At 42.5% G+C, this 23564-nt stretch overlaps 1 protein-coding gene across 9 annotated transcripts in view; it reads right to left on the reverse strand.

The window, feature by feature from the left end:
* hectd1 (HECT domain containing 1) overlaps nt 1-11887 on the reverse strand; it is an 84930-nt gene extending 73043 nt beyond the window's left edge. For all 9 annotated transcript variants that reach the window (XM_067991400.1, XM_067991401.1, XM_067991395.1 and 6 more), the window contains exons 1-2: nt 11691-11887; nt 10622-10864 (exon numbers count right to left, since the gene is read on the reverse strand). In XM_067991400.1, coding sequence (XP_067847501.1) covers nt 10622-10761 — 140 coding nt within the window. In that variant the 5' untranslated portion in view covers nt 10762-10864; nt 11691-11887. The remainder of the gene's footprint in view (nt 1-10621; nt 10865-11690) is intronic.
* Nucleotides 11888-23564: the final 11677 nt, after the last annotated feature.

The following is a 23564-nucleotide window of genomic DNA, read 5'->3' on the forward strand; positions in this document are numbered from 1 at the left end:
AGGAAAGTGGATTGGATGAACTTGGACAGGGAGTGGTGGGAAAGGGCATGGAGTTATTTGGCAATGTGACCACTGAAGGAAGATCCAATGGAAACAAACAGTAGATTATGTTTTGGACAAGCAGACGTGGCGATAAAACAACAAAAATACATATAGGACAGACATTTCTACATTGAATAAGCAGACTAGATGTATTTACATCGGAGTCAGGCACATGAATTCACCATTCCACAAATTAATGTTGCACAGAAGAGAGGAAATTTCACAAAGACATTCCAGAAACAAAAGTGGCTGAAAACATTTTTAAATATGGATTTGCCTTATTTAAGACCACATAAAACCAAGACAAGTAAATCCCATTTTTGTCAAGGGAAACCAAGGACAGAGCCCTGGGGTACATTAGAGATGAACGAAAGGGCAGATTACAAGCCATTGGTTGCAATGTAACTTCTTTGTTACGACAAGTATGACTGGAACCAGGAGAAAGCAGCGCCAGAGAGGTGGACTGCAAATTGAAAAATGATAGATAGATCAAAGGTGTCAAAACTAGCGCTCAGGTCAAGGAGGATAAGAAGAGTGAGCCAGTTATTTAGGGTGCCATATATAACTTCGACCAGCATCATCTGAGTGCTATAAGCAGGGCAGAAGCCAGATTAGAGAGCATCAAAAAAAAGGAAGGGCGGGAGCATGGTTGCAAGGCAACAACGTGCCCAGGACTTTAGAAAGAAAGGCAACATTGGAGATAGGGAATATTGGAGATAGGGAAGTGGTTGAAGAGAACTGACGGGTGATAGTGGCAGTTTTAAATCATACAGGGACATTGCAAAACAATAGAGGTAAGTGGGTGATATTGTTGAGGCTGAGGAGGTCAAGTTAGGTGGTCAAAAGTTGGAACAGGGTGGAATCAAGGGAGCTGGTGGTTGGATTCACGGACAAGCTGAGTACGCCAACATGGAGATGTGACAGAGTGTGGATAGGGGGTTGCGGAGTGAAGGTTTAAATCCGAAAAGGGCAGGAAGAGAAGCTGGGAGTTGAGAAAAGATGGCGAGAGGGAAACTCAGGAGGCAGAAGCAGTTGCACAGGTGATAAAAAAATCCATCAATTCCTCAGACTTTGTGCCCAAGTTGAGGATGGGGGTATGGAGGACAAATGACAGAAATGAAGAAAATTTTGGACAAACACCTGTAAAAGTTAGTGTCAAGTCCCAGCAAAAGATTCAGTTCATTCAAACTGTGTTACCATAAATCAAATTATATTTCTAAAAAAGTGTCAAACTTAGCTTGAACTACTGCATGAAAAAACAATTAACTATGAAACGAGACCACCTTCTCTGAAAGGAGAACACTCGGTGTAGAAAAGCCAACACAAGATGTATGGAGTATTAAAGGTCACAAAATACTGCAGTAATTTATATAAAGCTGACAGTCCTGGTCTGTGCAGTGTTTGTTTATCTCAATGGGGGCAGTAATGGGGACATAATCATGAGGAAAGGAGGGGAGAAGAAAAACATCAAGGTTCCAGCTCCAATTACTATCCACCAACATCTGCTGGAAAATCAACATGTGTGGGCACCAGACATCAATACGATAAGGCTCAGCTGACCAAACGTCAAATCGCTTGTCAACATTCTTTGTCTAAGTTCACAGTTGAAAGAATGGCTACTTCAGTAAGATATCAGTGGAATCAGATGAGTCATAGCCATTCAGCAAGGCAGCAGATGCCTGCCACTACCAGTGGAATCATACCCAGCATGATCACCACATTCAAGAAAAAAAGTTAAGAAGAATGGAGCTCAGAAAACCCAAGAAGGTTAAAAACATTAAGCCAATTCAATGATTCAGATACAAAATCTCTAAGCCATGCACCAAGACTAGGAAAATATTAGGTTAGATCCCCATCTATTGTCAGTTAGCTGATCAGCCAGATCATTGATAGTAACACAATCCAAGTGCCTCAAGATTAGAATGGGGAAAAATCTACCATGATTCACACTCCTGATCGTTATTCAGTAACCTTTGCCAGAGAGGAAAGTATCAGCTATGATGCCCCCACAGTCATGACTAACATTGAAAAATGGACATAATATCCACAGAATTGGACTTCTTTGAACACAAGTTGGGGGCGGGGGGGGGGGGGGATATTTCAGACAGAAAAAATTTGAGCTCTGTTGGTACTCAAACTTTTAAGCGCCTGTGAAGGAAGTAAAAAATATTCAGTACTCATGACAATCATGACTGTGCTTAACAGCGTACTTTAAGTACATTACAATACTTGCAAATTATCCGGGGGCACCAATGCTTATATCAACAGCCTCAATTCATTTGAACAGCACCAGATGGGTCTTGTTGATTTCTCAGCTAAGAAAGCAAGTACAGCTCAGCTCCTACCTAACATCTAAGACCAAAATTTAAGTTCACCTTCACTCTGCTAAGCACTTATTGCTGAGGATATCTGTGGGCGACATGGTGAGCACGTCTGTTCTCTCTCTCGGAATATTAATCCACAGGTCAGCTTATATTTCTAAAGGATTCATACTCCCAACTAAGAATCAATAACTTAGCATAAGGAGCTAAGAGCTTTCCACTAAAAATATTTACCAGCCCTACAGGGAAGAATTTTTTTTACTCACCATCAACTTTTAAAAACACAAGTGCAGCATGGTAAATGTGCTTTTGTATACAACACTCAGCTTATGAAGGAGTGGGTGACTACTGAAATCTCACGGCAGTGAAACATTACATCAGAGTTCAAGCCCAATAAGCCTGCAGTTCGGAGTTCAGCCAGATTTTTCTTCGCGGAGTGGGTGGGGGGAGGGGGGGTGGAGGAGAAAGATAATGGTCCGCTGTTGATGTGCACAGAACTACAATCCTAACCCTAGTTCCTTGTGAGGAAGAATTCTAGGCTCCAACAAAATAAGGTTCTCAAAGTGTCTGTACTATACCACAAATAATAATTCAAATGCACAACTCAAAAGCTAAACTGTCCTGCATTCATTCATATTCCAAGCTAATAACCAATAAAAAGAGTAATTCACAAAATCTCTACTTGTCCATAACATATCTGCAACTTACACAATTCATACTGAACTAGTCCAAACTATATCCATTACTATTAGTGCCTAGATATCTTGTCCACCCCCCATGCCACATACTCAACAAAAAATGCATTTGGAATCTATGCCTCAGGTACAAATTCCCATCTCATAATACTATTCCTATATCTTTCACTTCCACAATTGTATTCCAATATCAACCTTACAGCACTGTGAAGTAAAACATAGATCCTAGTTACAAATTTGGAGTTTCTAATTTGAATAGTCATTTCAAATTAGCACTGGTTCGCATACGGAGGTGGTCTTATGCTTAAAACCACAAAGAAGGCATATTGGAAAGTCAAAGTTTTAAACTCTATTGTAATTAAAGTTAGCTCAAATGTTTTCAGAGTTTGATTATCTGAAATTTCGAAACATTATCAAGCACATTAAGCAAGTGCTTTGGTTTACAATAGCTTTTATCATGTATGTCAGGTTTGGGAGAGCAATGTCAAAACACCATCCTTGAGCTATTACCCCGTGGTTGGAGGTTGATTTGGAACAGGTCTTGGAATTGATACTGTGGTGGATCCATCATTACACAATTCTGCACCCCTGGGCAAGCGCTCTAACAGGGTAAACTAGCTCAGCGTGTTTAGCTTGCGCAAACAGTAGGGTAGTTCATTTAATGGCAGATCACAAGACCCACGAAAATCTGGGTCTGTTCAGTCATTGGTTTCAGCGATCTGCTGGCCATGGTTAGGCCCGTTGTCAACAGAAAATATTTTATGGGCATCTTAGTTGAGATTCTGAATTATGAGACGCAATTGCTGTTGACCAGAATATATTTTGATTGCACTGGCTCCCACATTACTAAAACACAGCACCTGACAGGCCACCCAAGCAGCACAATGAATGACAACTGTGGAGATGCATGTGGCTTGTTCCATTAAATCCACCCATCCGCTCAAAAGCAGTATTTCCCCCTGTTTCTTTCCCCCCACCCCCACCCGAGAGTGGCAATGCAGAAAAGACAAACAGGATTACAACAAAGCCTTCCTCTCCTATTACTTTAACAACTGCAGCATTTCTTAACTCTCCTTCAATGAGTCCAGCCAGGAGAACATTGTTACAGTGGTCATGTATGCTGAAGTTCATTATATTCCACTGCACTGGACATACCAAAGGGGAACCTCACTCACTGCATCCACAGGAATACCAAATTTGGAATCTTGGCATTCTGCATGTCACAAATTTGACCAATTTAAATTCAAATCCTTGTAACTTTCTACAACATTGTGGCAGAAATATATGTGCACAGCAATACTCATTTTCATTTGTGGTATGTTTGACTTCCATATTTGCCTCCCAATATGCCTGTCAACAGCAACTGCAACCCAGGTGCTAGTAATGGAGGATGGCAGCCACTGGGAGTGGAGAAGGTGTGTACTGATGCTTGGGGTGGGGATACCCTATTGGCACACAGCTGGCAGGGTGGTCCACACCCCTGGTATCTATCTGCCTTTCTTCCACCACATTCCTCTGCCAGATTTTCCATGCTTCTCCCCTCTCTCTGCTATTCTGCTGTATTCCATGTACACCTCCTCCGGACCCATCTTTTGTTTCTATATATCTCATTATTACCTCTTCTTGCCTTCTAACATCATACTTTTGTCATTTAATCACCCCTGCTCTCCACCCTATCAGAGACCTTTCCTTTTTGTTCTTTACCTGGCTCTATACTTGCTTAAAAGCTGTTCATCTCTAGCATCTTCCAGTTCTGATGACCAGGTCATCAACCTGAAACTTTAACTCTTCTTCTCTCATGTGGCCTGACCTGCTGAGTGTTCCCAGCATTTTCTGTTTTTATTTCAGATTTCCAGCATCCATAATATTTTGCTTTTGTTTGACCCATCTTCATGTACTTAGGAGCCTAAATTGTGTTTTAAAAAATTGTGCAGGATGGCCAAGACACAGTTCACCAAGGAAATGAGTATTACTCAAACATAATCAGCCTTTTAATGTTAGGCTGCAGGTTGGGTTCCAGATGCCTCTCATACCAAGACCCAATTTCAGTTGTGCCAGTCGAGTGACGATGCCAAGAAAAGGCAAGGCACTCTCTCCTACAGTTAGAGATGAAAAATATTTTTTTATCTGGGAACAAGTCGTCTGTCTGCTTTCTGAAAAGTAGCTAAACAGGGAGGAAAATACGAAAGACAAACATATCACAGCTCCAGAACATAAGCTCAGTAATGTCATCCTACCCAAAATGCACTGCAAAAAAGACAAATAGCATCCATCTGGTTTTCATTGTTCTTCGAGTTACAAGTTAGAAAACAACACAAACAACTCAGAACAGTCAATGAATCATTAAAATATTATTGCTGACTTATTCTACTGGCCTTGGAGCACGTTCTCAATCTTGTTAAGATAGATTTTTTTGAAAAGAAAAAAATTTGGATAATTTGTTGATACTGATTATTCAAAGATCCAGAGCAGTGAAGTAAAACACAGGTTAAAACTTTTTAAACTGTTGAATCTATCGTACAACTTGCATTTAAAATAGCACCTTCAATGTGGAAAAAAACCCCAAGGACTTCAGAGGTGCAAGGAAAAAATGGACACCAAGCCATTTTCTGAAACAGAAAAAGGCTTATGACAAATGTAAAGTTCATAATACAGTAATCAAGCTAAATACAGAAAGCATAAAAGGAGACCTAAAAAAGGGAATAAGAGGGGCAAAAAGAGTATGAGAATAGATTAGTGGTTAACATAAAGGGGAACCCAAAAGTCTTTTATAAACATATACATCGTAAAACAGGTAGTCAAAGGAAGGATGGGGTCGACTGGGGACAAAAAAGGAGATGATCTTGTAGAGGCAGAGGGTATGGCTGAGGTGCTAAATTAATACTTTGCATCAGTCTTCATTGGAGAAGAGGACGCTACCAATGCAGCAGTAAAGGAGGAGGTAATAGCGATACTGGAGAGGATAAAGAGGTAATTAAAAGGTTGGCAGTACTCAAAGTAGAAAAGTCACCCGGTCCAGATGGGATACATCCTAGGTTACTAAGGGAAGGGTGGAAATCGTTGAGGCGCTGGCCATAATCTTCCTTAGATACGGGGGCAGTGCCACAAGACCGGAGGATTGCACCCTGTTGAAAAAAGGGGAGAGGGATAAACCCAGCAATTACATGCCAGTCAGCCTAACATCGGTGGTGGGGAAACTTTGAGACACGATAATCCAGGACAAAATTAATTGGCACTTGGAAAAGTACGGGCTAATAAATGAAAATCAGCATGCATTTGTTAAAGGGAAATCGTGTTTGATGGACTTCATTGAGTTCTTTGTTGAAGTAACGGAGGGTTGATAAGGGTAGTGTGGTTGATGTGTATATGGACTTTCAAAAGGCATTTGATAAAGTACCACATAATAGACTTGTTAGCAAAATTAAAACCAATGGGATTAAAGGGACAGTGGCAGCATGGATACAAAATTGTTTTTCCAGACTTGGGGGGGGGGGGGGGGGGGGGGGGAGTACACAATGGTGCTCCCCAGGGGTCGGTATTAGGACCATTGCTCTTTTTGATATTTATTATTGACCTGGACTTGGTTATACAGGGTATAATTTCAAAGTTAGCAGATGACACAAAACGCGGGAATGTAGTAAACAATGTGGAGGATAGTAACAGACTTCAGGAGGACACAGACAGACTGGTGAAATGGGCAGACACATGGCAGATGAAATTTAATGCAGAGAAGTGTGAAGTGATGCATTCAGGTAGGAAGAATGAGGAGAGGCAATATAAACTAAATGGTACAATTTTAAAGTGGGTACAGGAACAAAGAAACCTGGGGGTGCATGTACACAAATCTTTGATGGTGGCAGGACAAGTTGAGAAGGCTGTTTAAAAAAAACATATGGGACCCTGGGCTTAATTAATAGAGGTATAGAGTACAAAAGCAAGAAAGTTATGGTAAACCTTTATGAAACAACGGTTAGACCTCATCTGGAGTATTCAGTTCAATTCTGGGCACCACACATTAGGAAGGATATCAAGGCCTTGGAGAGAGTGTAGAAGAGATTTACTAGAATGGTGCCAAGGAGGGATTTCATTTATGTGGAGAGTGTGGAGAAGCTCCTTAGAGCAGAGAAGGTTAAGAGGAGATTTGATAGAGGTGTTCAAACTCAAACGGTTTTGATAAGAGTAAATTGGCAGAAGGGTCGGTAACCAGAGGACACAGATTTACAGGGATTGTCAAAAGAACCAGAGGCAACATGAGGAAACATTTTTTTTAATGCAAATTACGATGATCTGGAATGCACTACCTGAAAGGGTGGTGGAAGTGGATTCAATAATAATCTTCAAAAGGGAATCGGATAAATACTTGGAGAAAAAAAAATCACAGGGCCATGGAGAGAGCTGGGGAGTGGGACTAATTGGATAGCTCTTTCAAAGAGCCGGCATAGGCACGATGGGCCGAATGGCCTCCTTCAGTGCTTTAATATACTATGAAGGCAAAGGAAGATATCCCAAATGCTTGGCAAGAAAAGGTCTTAAAAGAGAGGAAGGTGGAGAGGATGAGGGGTAAAGCACTGATCGAACAGAGTATGGAAATAAATAGATGCAAATATACAAAAAGGGAGGGATAGAGCCACAAGAACCTATTGATGCTTATTTTATCCATAAGACAACATAATCCAATGCATTGCGCCCCCCAACCACTCCTAATCCTAACTCCCGGAGAGGCAAGAGACAAAATACTTGTAGCCCATTTAAGGAAAAATTCAGGGAAATTTCATCCTAAGTATGTAGGTAGGCAGAAAGGACTAACTTGCACTTGTACAGTGCCTTTCACGTCTTCACAACATCTCCAAGGCGCTTCACAGCCAATTAAGCACTTTTGAAGTGTTTTTTTTATTTGTTCATGGGACGTGGGCGTCGCTGGCGAGGCCAGCATTTATTGCCAATCCCTAATTGCCCTCAAGAAGGTGGTGGTGAGCCGCCTTCTTGAACTGCTGCAGTCTGTGGGGTGAAGGTTCTCCCACAGTGCTGTTAGGAAGGGAGTTCCAGGATTTTGACCCAGCGACGATGAAGGAACGGCAATATATTTCCAAGTCGGAATGGTGTGTGACTTGGAGGGGAACGTGCAGGTGGTGTTGTTCCCATGTGCCTGCTGTTCTTGTCCTTCTAGGTGGTAGAGGTCGCGGGTTTGGGAGGTGCTGTCGAAGAAGCCTTGGCAAGTTGCTGCAGTGCATCCTGTGGATGGTACACACTGCAGCCACAGTGCGCCGGTGGTGAAGGGAGTGAACGTTTAGGATGGTGGATGGGGTGCCAATCAAGTGGGCTGCTTTGTCCTGGATGGTGTCGAGCTTCTTGAGTGTTGTTGGAGCTGCACTCATCCAGGCAAGTGGAGATTATTCCATCACACTCCTGACTTGTGCCTTGTAGATGGTGGAAAGGCTTTGGGGAAGTTAAGCAGGAAAGCATGGCAGCCAATTTGTGCACAGCAAAATCCACAAAGTGCAATGAGATAAGTGACCACAATTTGTTTTGATAGTTTAGGTTGAGAGGTAAATAAATCAAGAAGTACCCTGCTCTTCCTCAAATAGTGCCATGAGATCTTTTACGCCCACCCAAGAGGATCGACGGGGCCTTGGTTTAACTTTTCATCTGGCAGATGGTACCTCTCACAGTGCAACCATCCCTCAGTCTCGCACTGAAGTGTCAGACTATTATGTGCTCAAGTCTCTGGAGTGGGGCATAAACCCACCATCTTCTGACTTGGAGCTGAGAGTGCTACCATTGAATCAGGGATAACTAGTTTTTTTTCCCTTCAAGTTGCATTATCTTTGCTGCCATTTCTTCTTGATCATTACTTTCTGACGAGGATATACTGTGCTCTTTCATATCATGCAACAATTGCAAAATAACACCAAACAGTACAACACATAGCCTTCTCTCAAAGGCAATTTTAAAACAGTTTTACGTAGATAACACTTCAGATAATGACAATTTAACACAGCTGATACAGCATATTTATTATTTCTCATTGAACCCTCACTTTGTTGTCCTTATGACTAAATCAGTGCATCAGTATTGTCTTCCATCAATGTAACATTGCTCACCTGCCTGTGTTACATTTACAATGAATGTTAAGAAAACTTCAAAAGCTGTCCAAAACATATTTTGTGTGTGTCTGTACTGCCAGAAAGGCCAAAATCTCAAGCAGAAGCTTGCTGATTGATTCCTTTGAGTGGTCATGCTCCTATTAGTATTTCTAATCAGCCATCTGACAAAAAAACGTTTTGATATACCCACCGTAAGAATTCCTGACTTCCAAGTCACTAGTAAAAAGGTCACATATCACTCATTGTTGTTCATGCTTCCAACACAGATGCAGCCTCCCCACTACCCTCAGTGTCCTTGACCGCTTTCACAGCCGCCACCCCCCCACTGCAGACGATGAATACCACCACCAAAATACATTAGTAATTTTATAATATAAAACATTTTGGGACTTGGTTCAGGGGCCATCGGAATCCAGATCTGATCCCTGGATATTTTGTAGCCTTACAGAAATTATAAGTCACATTCTGTCTGGATGGGATCCATCCCAGGTTGCTGAGGAAAGTATGGATGGAAATTGCAGAGATGCGGGCCATAATCTTCCAATCCTCCTTAGATATGACTTCAAGAGGACATAGACAAGCTGGTGGAATGGGTAGTTACTGGGCAGATGAAATTTAATGTAGAGAAATGCAAAGTGATATGTTTTGGCAGGAAAATGAGGCGAAGTAATATAAACCAAATGATACAATTCTAAAGGGGGTGCAGGAACAGAGAGACCCAGGAATATACGTACACAAATCGTTGAGAGGCAGGACAGGTTGAGAAAGAGGTTAAAAAAGCATGCAGGATCCTGAGCTTTATGGAGGCATAGAGAACAAAAGCAAGGATGTTGAACCTTCATAAAACATTGGTTCGGCCACAACTGGAGTACTGCGTCCAATTCTGGGCACCGCACTTTAGGAAGGATGTGATGGCCTTAGAGAGGGTGCAGAAAAGATTTACTAGAATGGTTCCAGGGATGAGGGGCTTCAGTTATGTGGCTGGACTGGAGAAGCTGGGGTAGTTCTGCTTAGAGCAGAGAAGGTTAAGAGGAAATTTGATAGAAGTGATCAAAATCAGGAAGGGTTTAGATAAAAGTAAATAAAGAGAAACTGTTCCCATTGGCAGAAGGGTCACGAACCAGAGGACACAGATTTAAGGTGATTGGCAAAACCAAAAGGCGACAGGAGGAAATTTTATTTTAACGCAGTGAGTAGTTATGATCTGGAACGTACTACCTGAAAGGGTGATGGAAGAAGATTCGGTGGTGGAAACAAATTGGGCTCGAGGGGCCCAATGGCCTCTTTCTGTGCTGTGAACCATTCTGAATCTACATCCCTTATATAGATATGTTAAAAAGCGCTACCAAGCTGGAAATATATTTTCAAAATAAAATCAACTTCACCTGAAATTTGGGATCCAGTAAAAGTCAACAGAAACCAAAACCATCACAAAATCCACACTGTAATTTATACTTACGTTTCAAAACAACGGTCCACATTATCGGACATTAGAAGAAGCATACACAGCTGTTCCAATGCTATTAGCTGCATGTCCCTTTCGTCTCCCTGGCCCATCTGTAGCCATTCCAACAACGTATCAGGATCCACATCGGCCATGGTGCGACGTCTTCAAAATGTAATTACTTTCCCCCAATTTTCTTGAGTTGAGACACTTTAAGAAAGTCACCGAAAAAAAGATCCACAACTGGCCCGAATGAACCTAATAAAAAAGTAAAGTAAATGTTAACACCTATCGTTCATGTGCAGCTGCTTGCAGTTCGATGCATCTATTCCCCCAATATAAAATGTTTGCTCAAAAATTAGACGACGAATTTCACCCGAAATTAATGCACCTCTCTTCCCCTTCCTCCTCCCCCCAAGGATATTAGACCGGAGCCGCCATTTGGGAACAAACAGTTTAGGACTAAAGCCGATTGCATTCCCACTTTAATTGGATAGCCGAGCCCAGGCGGTGCCTGCGCTTAGTGACCATCTCTCATCGACCATTAAGATTTGAACACACACACACACGGGGACAGGCCGGCCCGGGCCCCGCCGCCCGGACAGTTTCCCTGCCTCTGTCGGAAGATCGCGGCTGTGTTGTCGGCGGATGCAGCTGACAGCGCGGCGGTTTACAGGTTTAAAAAAAACCTGAGTCACCCGAGCGGCCTCCCCTCCCCTCCCCCCGGACACACAAAGAGGCTCAGCTCAGGCCCCGGCTCGGAGCAAACATCAACCAACCGACCTGCTCCCTCCCGCCGCGGGTCACCACGGCCTTTTAATCGGCCGCTTCTCGGTTTGCTCACACATTGGCGTCGAGGGGAGCGAATCCCTCCGCCAAACTCGGCGCTGATCGCCGACTCTCACCGAAGGGCCGCACCGACCACACTCCGACATTAGGCCTCTCGAGGCCTGCGCCTAAATTTTGACCCGAAGCCTATAGGCCTAGTCGGATCAGGCCGGCTGCCCAAGACAGGACATTCCACGGTCAGTCCTTAAGACGAACCTGTCCCCTTCAAAACGGCTGGATTTTCCGCTTCACTCACCGGCTCTTGGGCTTCGGAACCAACACAGAACTCGGGCGGGACCTCCTTATCCTCTCAGGAGCAGGGAGGCTTGCGGCAACCCGCCAGCCCGCATCCTCCACACGATCCGAGCTGACGGAGTATTTGCTGCAATCGCCGGATCGGAGGACGCCGAGAGCAGCGCCTGATCCTGCGGCCGGCTCGGGACTCTCAAGCACGTAATGCGGAGGAGGTGGAGCGTCGGTTCCTTCCCCTTCACTCAGGGAGCGTCACTAAAATATCAGGGCCGTCCACAAGCGTCGAATGTTTTGCGTGTCTATTTAATCCTTGATAAATAATAAACATGTTTAATCTACCTTTGAAATCCGAAAAATACATCGTGGTCAAGTATAGAAATTAACATATTTTAACTGGTGATTTGATTTTATTGCTCTAGTTATGAAAGCGACCAAGATTTGTTACTTCACATATTAATTTAAATTTGATGTGGTATAAGATTGTGTTTGTTCTGCAGTTTTTTTTTGGTTCTGTTTTTAGAAATTGAAAGTGAGTTTCGCGTTCCCTGCAATTAATGTGTTTTTTTTAGTACAGATGAACAATTGAAAGCTTGTCTCAGTGTCAAAAAGTTCCATTCCAGGCCTTGCCAGAGGTGCTGTTTTTCAGATGAGAGGTCAAGCCTGTTCAGCTGGACGTAAAAAATCCAATGGCATTTTTTCAAGTAGAACAAGAAGTTCTGGCCAACACTCAACTCCTAACCAACACCACCAAAACTGATTCATTCATCTCACTGCTGTTTGCCCTTCCAACAGGTTATCTTGAGAAAACAGTGGTATAACTGAGTAACATTGGATTGTAGGTACTCGCACACTATTAAAATCTTTCTCACAGAGCTCCCATATAACTTATACTAGGGCCTTATGATTTTGATTCATTTTTTCTGAATTTTGGTGAAAAAATTAAATAAAATCAAATTACAAGCAAATTTGAGTCAAAAGTAAAACAAAGACTGCAGCTGTGGCATTATTATTGGCTTAAGCACATCTGGGCTTGGGGCAGATGGGTAATCAGCCAGTATTCCCACTCCTGATCACTATCAGTGTAGATGTTGGGCGTGGATTGGATTGGGCTTTGCAGTGGTGATCCCATGGTCAAATAGGCTGCTGTCATTCTCTGTAATTGCAATTAAAAATTGTTCTTCATTAAAAAAAATTATTTTCTTAGTGAAATAAAATTAGTTGAAATAGCTTTATTATTGTAGAAAATCTCCACATGAATGTTTTGCATCTTTCAAGCTATGGTATTAGAATCATAGAAAGTTTACAGCACAGAAGGGGATCATTCAGCCCATCAAGTCCGCACCGGCTCTATGCAAAAGGAATCCACTCTTGGATAGAGAGCAAGGGAGTCCCACTCCCCAGCCCTATCCCCGTAGCTCTGCAATTATTTTTCTTTCAAGTACTTATCCAGTTCCCTTTTGAAGGCCATGATTGAACCTGCCTCCACCACCCTCTCGGGCAGTGCATTCCAGATCATAACCACTCGCTGTGTAAAAAAGTTTTTCCTCATGTCACCTTTGGTTCTTTTGCCAATCACCTTAAATCTGTGTCCTCTGGTTCTTGACCCTTCCACCAATGGGAACAGTTTCTCTCTATCTACTCTGTCTGGACCCTTCATGATTTTGAATACGTCTATCAAATCTCCTCCAGGAAGAACAACCTCAGCTTCTCCAATCTATCCACATAATTAAAGTCCCTCATCCCTGGAATCATTCCAGTAAATTTCTTCTGCACCCTCTCTAAGGCCTTCACATCTTTCCTAAAGTGTGGTGCCCAGAACTGGACACAATACGCCAGTTGTGGACGAACCAGTGTTTTATAAAGATTCATCATGACTTCCATACTTTTGTACTCTATGCCTGTATTTATAAATTTATAATATTTATAAATATTATATTTATAAAAGTATGCCTTTTTAACTGCTTTCTTAACCTGCCCTGCCACCTTCAATGATTTGTGCACATATACCCCCAGATCTCTCTGTTCCTGTACTCCTTTTAGAGTTGTGCCCTCTAGTTTATTTTGTCTCTCCTCATTCTTCCTATCAAAATGTATCACCTGGCATTTTTCTGCATTAAATTTCATCTGCCATGTGTCCGCCTATGCCATCAGCCTGTCTATATCCTCATGAAGTCTATCACTATCCTCCTCACTGTTTACGACGCTTCCAAGTTTTGTGTCATCTGCAAATTTTGAAATTGTGCCCTGTACACCCAAATCCAAGTCTTGAATATATATCTAGAAAAGCAGTGGTCCCAGCACTGACCCCTGGGGAACTCCATTGTACACCTCCCTCCAGTCCAGAAAACAACCATTCACCACTACTCTTCCTGTCCCTTGGCCAATTCTGTATCCATGTTTCTACTGCCTCCTTTATTCCATGGACCGCAATCTTGATGATAAGCCTACCGTATGGCAGTTTATCAATCGCCTTTTGAAAGTCCATATACACCACATCAACTGCATTGCCCTCATATACCCTCTCTGTGACCGCATCAAAAAACTCTATCAGGTTAGTTAAACATGATTTGCCTTTAACAAATCCATGCTGACTTTCCTTAATTAATCCACACTCATCCAAGTGACTGTTAATTCTGTCCCACATTATCATTTCTAAAAGTGTCCCCACCACTGAGGTTAAACTGACTGGCGTATAGTTGCTGGGCTTATCCTTACATCCTTTTTTGAACAAGGGTGTAACATTTGCAATTCCCCAATCCTCTGGCACCACCCCTGTATCTAATAGCCTTTCTATTACCTCTTCTTTATCAATTATTAGCCCATCCAGTATCTCAACTATATCTTCCTTTACTGAAACTCTGGCAGCATCTTCTTCCTTGGTAAAGACAGATGCAAAGTACTCATTTAGTTCTTCGGCCATCCCCTCTGCCTCCATGAATAGATCTCCTTTATGGTCCCTAATTAGCCCCACCCCTCCTCTTACTACCTGTTGACTGTTTACATGCCTGTGGAAGACTTTTGGATTCCCTTTTATGTTGGCCGCCAGTCTATTCTCATACTCTCTCTTTGCCCCATTTCCTTTTTCACTTCCCCTCTGAACTTTCTATATTCTGCCTGGTTCTCACTTGTGTTATCAACCTGACATCTGTCATACGCCCCTTCTTTCCATTTCATCTTACTCACTATCTCTTTTGTCACCCAGGGAGCTCTGGCTTTAGTTGCCCGACCTTTCTGCCTTGTGGGAATGTGCCTAGACTGTACCTGAACCAGAGTAGAACAAAAGCAAAATATTGCTGCTGCTGGAAATCTGAAATACAAACAGAAAATGCTGGAAAATACCAAGCAATCTGGAGCCCCTTCTTGAAGACTCACTCAACATAAACTACCCCAATTGCAGCAACCCGCCCATTTGTCATGAAGCGTACCAAACCCAATCAATATGACCACAAGAATGCAGGACCGCTCCCATTGTTCCTAGCCTTAATTAACCCCAGAACACAAGTCCAAACAAGCTCCCTTGGCCCCTCAAGCTGCATTTTTTCCAGTGCAAACAGCCTGCTGTGGTGATACATTCTTCTCACAGGCAATGAGTAATCAGGATGCACAGTGACTCCATAAACTATGAATGAGAATGTACAAACTCAAAGTGTGTGTGCTTGTACGATGAAATATACAATCACAAACATAAATGTGAATGTACCCTTAATTGTAAAATGGCCTCATAAAATATACATCCATATTAATCATAGCCTCCTAAAATATATGTGCGAATGTACACGTATATGTTGAATACCTTCATAAGGTGCAAATGAATATTTTTAAGAACCCAAGAAAAAAAAAGTAAAACTATATCTTCGTTAGCCTGATGACAGTTCTTCAAAGGTCATCAAAAGAGGGGCTTAAGAAGCCCCTTCTACAAGTTATGGTACAGATGTTGATCCAGATCTAGTCATGGAGAGAATTAGTGAAGCAAAATATTTTTTATTTCTGTATCAAGAAGGTATAAGTTCTGTAAACTACTGTACTCTGCTGTATTGTCTATTGCTACTGATTTTCTGTTACTTTCAATAAACCTTTTCCATAGTTTATAGCCCAAACCGCAGTTTGATAATGTTTCTTCCACATCTTTGCATAGTCTGGATCATGAGAGGATTCATATCTAGTAAGCTCAAGGTTTCTGTTCAAACCAAGCTATGCTACAATACCAGATATTGTGCATGAAAAGTCACACTTTGGTTTGTAGGGAGTAAGAGCTTGCTTGCAGGAGTTGTCCTTGATGCTGAGCATCAAAGAAATATTGTTCCAGTCCTGTTCCGGTTCCCTCCCTCACCTCTTTTTCCAGTACATTGATGACTGTATCAGTGCCATTTCCTGCTCTCGCCCAGAACTGGAAAACGTCACCAACTTTGCTTCCAATTTTCAACCTTCCCTTTCCTTCACGTGGTCCATCTCCGACTCTTCCCTTCCCTCCCTTGACTTCTCTATCGCCATTTCTGGGGATAGGCTGTCAACCAATATCTATTATAAGCTCACCCACTCCCACAGCTCCTTTGATTATACTTGCTCCCACCCCGCTTCCTGTAAGGACTCTATTCCCTTCTCCCAGTTTCTCCATCTCCGTCGCATCTGTTCTGACGATGCCACCTTCCACACCAGTGCTTCCGATATGTCTTCCTTTTTCCTCAACTGAGGATTCCCCTCCATTGTAGGTGATAAGACCCTCGACCGCATCCATCCTATTTCCCACACCTGCCCTCACCCCTTCCATTCCCTCCCAGAATCATGATCCGGCCCCCCTTGTCCTCACCTTCCACCCCACCAGCCTCCACATTCAACATATCATCCTCCGCCATTTCCGCCACCTCCAGCGCGATCCCATTACCAAACACATCTTCCCCTCCTCTCCCCTCCCTTTTCAGCATTCCAAAGGGACTGCTCCCTCCGCGCCACCCTGGTCCACTCTTCCATCACCCCCAACATCCGCTCTCCTCCCATAGCACCTTTCCATGTGAGCACAGGAGATGCAACATCTGCCCCTTCATCTCCTCCCTTCCCACAGTCCAGGGCCCTCATCACTCCTTCCAGGTGAAACAGTGGTTTACTTGTATTTCTTTCAATTTAGTATACTGTATTCGCTGCTCACAACGCACTCTCCTCTACACTGGGGAGACCAAATGCAGATTGGGTGATCGCTTTGCTGAACACCTCCGCTCTGTTCGCAAGGGTGACCCTGACCTGCCGATCGCTTGCCATTTTAGTTCCACATCCCACTCCCACCTCTCTGTCTTCGGCTCTTACTGTTCCAATGAAGCTCAACATTTAGGCACTTTACAACCTTCCGGACTCAACATTGATTTCAATAACTTCAGATCATAACTACTGCTCCCATTTTTTGGTCAGCTAGTGCTGGTAATGGTTCTGCTGTTGCCATTTACAGCTACTCCTGACCAATCTTTTGTTTCTTAACCTGTCCCATTACCACCTTCCTTACCCTTTGTCTGTCATTTAATCACTTTTGCCCTCTACCCTATCACAGATCTTCCTTTTTGTTCTTTCCTCCCCCCTCCCCCGCTTTCTCTGGCTTTATACTTGCTTAAAAACATTAACTCTTTAACATCTTCCAGTTCTGAAAGCTCTCTGACCTGAAACATGTTAATCTTTCTGCAGAGATGCTGCCTCACTTGCTGAGCTTCTCCAGCACTTTCTGTTTTTATTTCAGATTTCCAGCATCCGCAGTATTTTGCTTTTGATTGGAAGGTTGGACTGGAACCAATCAGAAGTTACTTTCTTCCATTATTTGTTGCATAGAAATTTGACGCATTAATAAATAGAGCTGTTGATGTCTGAGAGTCACAGTAGCAGGTGCGTTTACTTCGTGTTTGTTACCAACTAAGTTATAGATAGGGTCACCATTGGCAATCAACACGACCACCAGGACACACAGCACCCCCTAGCCCCAAACCTAACTAACCCTGAGAAAGTCAGGACAAACAAGCTGCTTTGCCCCACTCCCTTAACTTGCATCACTCCCAGTGCAAGGAGCCTGACATGTGACACATTCCTCCCACGGAAACTGTGCAGTCAGAATGCAGAGTGATTCCATAAACTACGAATCGAAATGAACACTCAGAAAATGTATGTGCTTGTACAATTAAATATACAATGAACTTATAAAATGCGTGTGAATATACATTATGTATAATATCGTCATTATTTGAATTATAGGTGAATGTTTATGTGTATAGTAGCTTCATAAGTTTATGTTCTTGAGAAAAAGTTTCATGCAACAAATAAGCTTCTAAAATATAGTGTGTAAAACATTTTATTTTCCTCAAAGTAACTTAATTCGGCATGCCTGGTTGTTATCTTACATCATTGTTGTCCAATAGATATTGTTGACCAGCCACATGTGGCTACGGCGACACGGTTTTAGCCACATCTTAATACAAAACGACTTATACGAAATACAGGTAAATGTACTTCACGCGTCTATTTACTTAACATCTACGACCTCAGTGTGAACATTTGCAGTCTTTCTCACCAAAGTTTGGAACTCTGCCATGACAAAGTTTTAAAGTAAAATCATTAGTAACACTGATTAAATAACTTCATCGCAATTGCATTTCTTATCTCTGCGCAGTCCACGGAGTGCAGGCTGGTGAAGATATATGTCAAAAGTTCAAATAAGATGCAAGAAATATACTTGATGTTAAAACATCATTCACTTAAAATATTCAACATGTTTAACAAATTGAAAATTACAGTTATTAGTGGTTACAAAAATAAAAGAATATAGAATTCATTTCAGACTCTCCTCAGAGGCACAACACAAAAATGCTCACTTCTGACCCACCCGACCACAACTGCACAAGTTCATTGATAAGGGTGTACTCTTTTGGAGAGCAGTTTTTCAATAGGCAGAATGTTTTCTTTACATTTTTGAGCTCCACAAGCTGATGGATGTCAGTGTTAAGAAATTGAACATTTTCAATTTGGATATCTCATTGTTAGCATCAAGCACTTGGAAGTAGAGTAAAACTCCTAATACTTTACCCCAACTGTATATTTCAACCCCAAATTTAGAAAAGCATTCCCCTCAACTGAATATTTCCATTTCCTACACCAGTCATCAATTATGACCTCTCTGAGTGACGGTGAATTTGTGATCAACTCATGGTAGATTTCTGTTATGTCCTTGTACCTACTAGCAATAGGGTCGAGACTTTTTAAAAATTCATTCATGGGATGTGGGTATCGCTGGCAAGGCCAGCATTTATTGCCCGTCCCTAATTGCCCTTCAGAAGGTGAAAGTGAGCCATCCTCTTGAACCGCTGCAGGCCATATGGTGAAGGTACTCCCAACAGTGCTGTTCCAGGATTTTGACCCAGCGACGTTGAAGGAACTGTCCATCTTGTTTCCACATGGGGTTAACCAGCGCACACATTTTCATCCCATCAGTGTGGGCTGGTTTCAAATTCATGTTCCAGGAGTAAAAAGATAGCATTTTAACTTACTGTAGGTACGTAGTCCTGAAAATAAAAATATCTGTCCAACACCAGTTTGTGAATGTGCGATGGAGAGGGAAGTGAAAGTAACAACTAGCTTGTGAGATGCACAACATAGGTCTCAATTTTATAATCAACAAATTGCAATAAATTAGTTTCTATTTTTAACACAGGTTTATGGAGTGCTTCCAGAGTGACATTTATTGTGCAATAGACCAGGCCTCATCAAACTTGCAAAGACTGGAGCTATAGACTTATACAGAGCTATCTGTACATCAGAAAGTTATTAAACTGTGATAATCGTAGCTCCTCAATACATACAGCCAGAGTAAACACAATCTCTAATAGAATGTGCTGGACTGTTAAATTACAGAGTACTACTTAATATAGGAAATAATGGATTTTAAAGTAAATCAACATGCTCCTGAGATTCCATCTTAAACATAGAATCATTGTTAAAGCACTAATTTGTGGTCTAGCAGTGAATTCATTCCAGAAATTATTGACTTGGTTAGGAGATTAGTTAGGTGGTAGAAGAGAGTAGGGATAATGGGTATGTACTCGAATTGGAAAGAAGTGACTCACTGATGAGCCTCACATCAGTAATAATTGTGAGGTACTGGAGTGTGATTGGTGCTTCTGAAACTCTACACCAACAAAGAATAAACACCTTCAAGACAGGAGGGGAGTAAACTGTGAGACAAAGAAACGGATTGAAAAAAATATATATTTTGGAAAATGCAACTGTAAATAGAAAAAGAGTTCGTTTTGTGTTTAGTAAAATTGATAATGATAGGTGGGTAACAATGGCACTCATTTTTCTGCAGGGGGAATTGGATGGATGTGGAATTTATTTATAAATCTTGGTGTTTCTACTGTACAAGCCATATGAGACATTTTCTAATTTTCCCATTGTTTATTCCAGTAGGAATGACAGGATAGCTAGGATGAATACGTGGCTTGAGAGATGGTGCAAGAGGGAGTGATTCAAATTCCTGGGCCATTGGAACCGGTTCTGGGGGAGGTGGGACCAGTACAAATTGGACGGTCTGCATCTGGGCAGGACTGGAACCAATGTCCTCGGGGGAGTGTTTGCTAGTGCTGTTGGGGAGGGTTTAAACTAATGTGGCAGGGGGATGGGAACCGATGCAGGAAGTCAGTGGGAAGTAAAGTGGTGACAGAAACAAAAGGCAGTAAGGGAGAGTGTACAAAACATGACCGGACAGATGGTCTGAGAAAGCAGGGCAAAGACCAAGGGAAGTCTAGATTAAACTGCATTTATTTCAATGCAAGAAGTCTGATGGGCAAGGCAGATGAACTCAGGGCATGGATGGGCACATGGAACTGGGATGTTATAGCTATTACTGACTGGCAGCTCAATGTTCCAGGGTACAGATGCTATAGGAAAGATAGAGCAGGAGGTAAGAGAGGAGGGGGAGTTGCATTCTTGATTAGGGAGAACATCACGGCAGTAGTGAGAGGGGATATATCCGAGGGCTCGCCCACTGAGTCTATATGGGTAGAACTGAAAAATAAGAAGGGAGATATCACTTTGATAGGATTGTACTACAGACCCCCAAATAGTCAACGGGAAATTGAGGAGCAAATACGTAAGGAGATTACAGACAGCTGCAAGAAAAATAGGGTGGTAATAGTAGGGGACTTTAACTTTCCCAACATTGACTGGGACAGCCATAGCATTAGGGGCTTGGATGGAGAGAAATTTGTTGAGTGTATTCAGGAGGAATTTCTCATTCAGTATGTGGATGGCCCAACTAGAGAGGGGGCAAAACTTGACCTCCTCTTGGGAAATAAGGAAGGGCAGGTGACAGAAGTGTTAGTGAGGGATCACTTTGGGACCAGTGATCATAATTCCATTAGTTTTAAGATAGCTATGGAAATGATAGGTCTGGCCCAAAAGTTAAAATTCTAAATTGGGGAAAGGCCAATTTTGATGGTATTAGACAGGAACTTTCAGAAGTTGATTGGGAGAGTCTGTTGGCAGGCAAAGGGACGTCTGGTAAGTGGGAGGCTTTCAAAAGTGTGTTAACCAGGGTTCAGGGTAAGCACATTCCTTATAAAGTGAAGGGCAAGGCTGGTAGAAGTAGGGAACCTTGGATGACTCGGGAGATTGAGGCCCTAGTCAAAAAGAAGAAGGAGGGATATGACATGCATAGGCAGCTGGGATCAAGTGGATCCCTTGAAGGGTATAGAGATTGCCGGAGTAGAGTTAAGAGAGAAATCAGAAGGGCAAAAAGGGGACATGAGATTGCTTTGGCAGATAAGGCAAAGGAGAATCCAAAGAGCTTCCACAAACACATAAAGGGCAAAAGAGTAACTAGGGAGAAAGTAGGGCCTCTTAAGGATCAACAAGGTCATCTATGTGCGGAACCACAAGAGATGGGTGAGATCCTGAATGAATATTTCACATCGGTATTTACGGTTGAGAAAGGCATGGATGTTAGGGAACTTGGGGAAATAAATAGTGATGTCTTGAGGAGTGTACATATTACAGAGAGGGAGGTGCTGGAAGTCTTAACGCGCATCAAGGTAGATAAATCTCCGGGACCTGATGAAATGTATCCCAGGACGTTATGGGAGGTTAGGGAGGAAATTGCGGGTCCCCTAGCAGAGATATTTGAATCATCGACAGCTACAGGTGAGGTGCCTGAAGATTGGAGGGTAGCAAATGTTGTGCCTTTGTTTAAGAAGGGCGGCAGGGAAAAGCCTGGGAACTACAGACCGGTGAGCCTGACATCTGTAGTGGGTAAGTTGTTAGAGGGTATTCTGAGAGACAGGATCGACAGGCATTTGGAGAGGCAGGGACTGATTAGGAACAGTCAGCATGGTTTTGTGAGAGGAAAATCATGTCTCACGAATTTGATTGAGTTTTTTGAAGGGGTAACCAAGAAGATAGATGAGGGCTGTGCAGTAGACATGGTCTACATGGACTTTAGCAAAGCCTTTGACAAGGTACCGCATGGTAGTTTGTTACATAAGGTTAAATCTCACGGGATCCAAGGTAAGGTAGCCAATTGGATACAAAATTGGATTGACGGCAGAAGACAGAGGGTGGTTGTCGAGGGTTGTTTTTCAAACTGGAGGCCTGTGACCAGCGGTGTGCCTCAGGGATCGGTGCTGGGTCTGTTGTTATTTGTTATTTATATTAATGATTTGGATGAGAATTTAGGAGGCATGGTTAGTAAGTTTGCAGATGACACCAAGATTGGTGGCATTGTGGACAGTGAAGAAGGTTATCTAGGATTGCAACGGGATCTTGATAAATTGGGCCAGTGGGCCGATGAATGGCAGATGGAGTTTAATTTAGATAAATGTGAGGTGATGCATTTTGGTAGATCGAATCGGGCCAGGACCTACTCCGTTAATGGTAGGGCGTTGGGGAGAGATCTAGGAGTACAGGTTCATAGCTCCTTGAAAGTGGAGTCACAGGTGGATAGGGTGGTGAAGAAGGCATTCAGCATGCTTGGTTTCATTGGTCAGAACATTGAATACAGGAGTTGGGATGTCTTGTTGAAGTTGTACAAAACATTAGTAAGGCCACACTTGGAATACTGTGTACAGTTCTGGTCACCCTATTATAGAAAGGATATTATTAAACTAGAAAGAGTGCAGAAAAGATTTACTAGGATGCTACCGAGACTTGATGATTTGACTTATAGGGAGAGGTTGGATAGACTGAGACTTTTTTCCCTGGAGTGTAGGAGGTTTAGGGGTGATCTTATAGAAGTCTATAAAATAATGAGGGGCATAGATAAGGTAGATCAAAATCTTTTCCTAAAGGTAGGGGAGTCTATAACGAGGGAGCATAGATTTAAGGTGAGAGGGGAGAGATACAAAAGGGTCCAGAGGGGCAATTTTTTAACTCAAAGGGTGGTGTCTGGAATGAGCTGCCAGAGGCAGTAGTAGAGGCGGGTACAATTTTGTCTTTTAAAAAGCATTTGGACAGTTACATGGGAAGATGGGAAGAGAGGGATATGGGCCAAGTGCAGGCAATTGGGACTAGCTTAGTGGTATAAACTGGGCGACATGGACATGTTGGGCCGAAGGGCCTGTTTCCATGTTGTAAACTTCTATGATTCTATTCTATGAATAATCTGTCCTGTGCTTTTCCCCAACTTACATTTTTAAATGGGATTCCACCTGCTGATTTGGGCTTGAACCAACTTGGGGTGGTGGGGGGGGGGGAAAGGAAAATGGTGAATTTTTTTCTATTCATTTAAATGCTTTTATTGTCTTCCAGGCAATGTTGAGTTATATCCATTTATTATTATTTGTAAAGCCCCAGGTATGTTCATCAACCCCTATTACATATTTTTTGCCAAATCTGCCCCTTATTTCTGCTTTGCCTGCTC

This window comes from Heptranchias perlo, chromosome 10, assembly GCF_035084215.1.
Source record: "Heptranchias perlo isolate sHepPer1 chromosome 10, sHepPer1.hap1, whole genome shotgun sequence".
NCBI lineage: Eukaryota > Metazoa > Chordata > Chondrichthyes > Hexanchiformes > Hexanchidae > Heptranchias > Heptranchias perlo.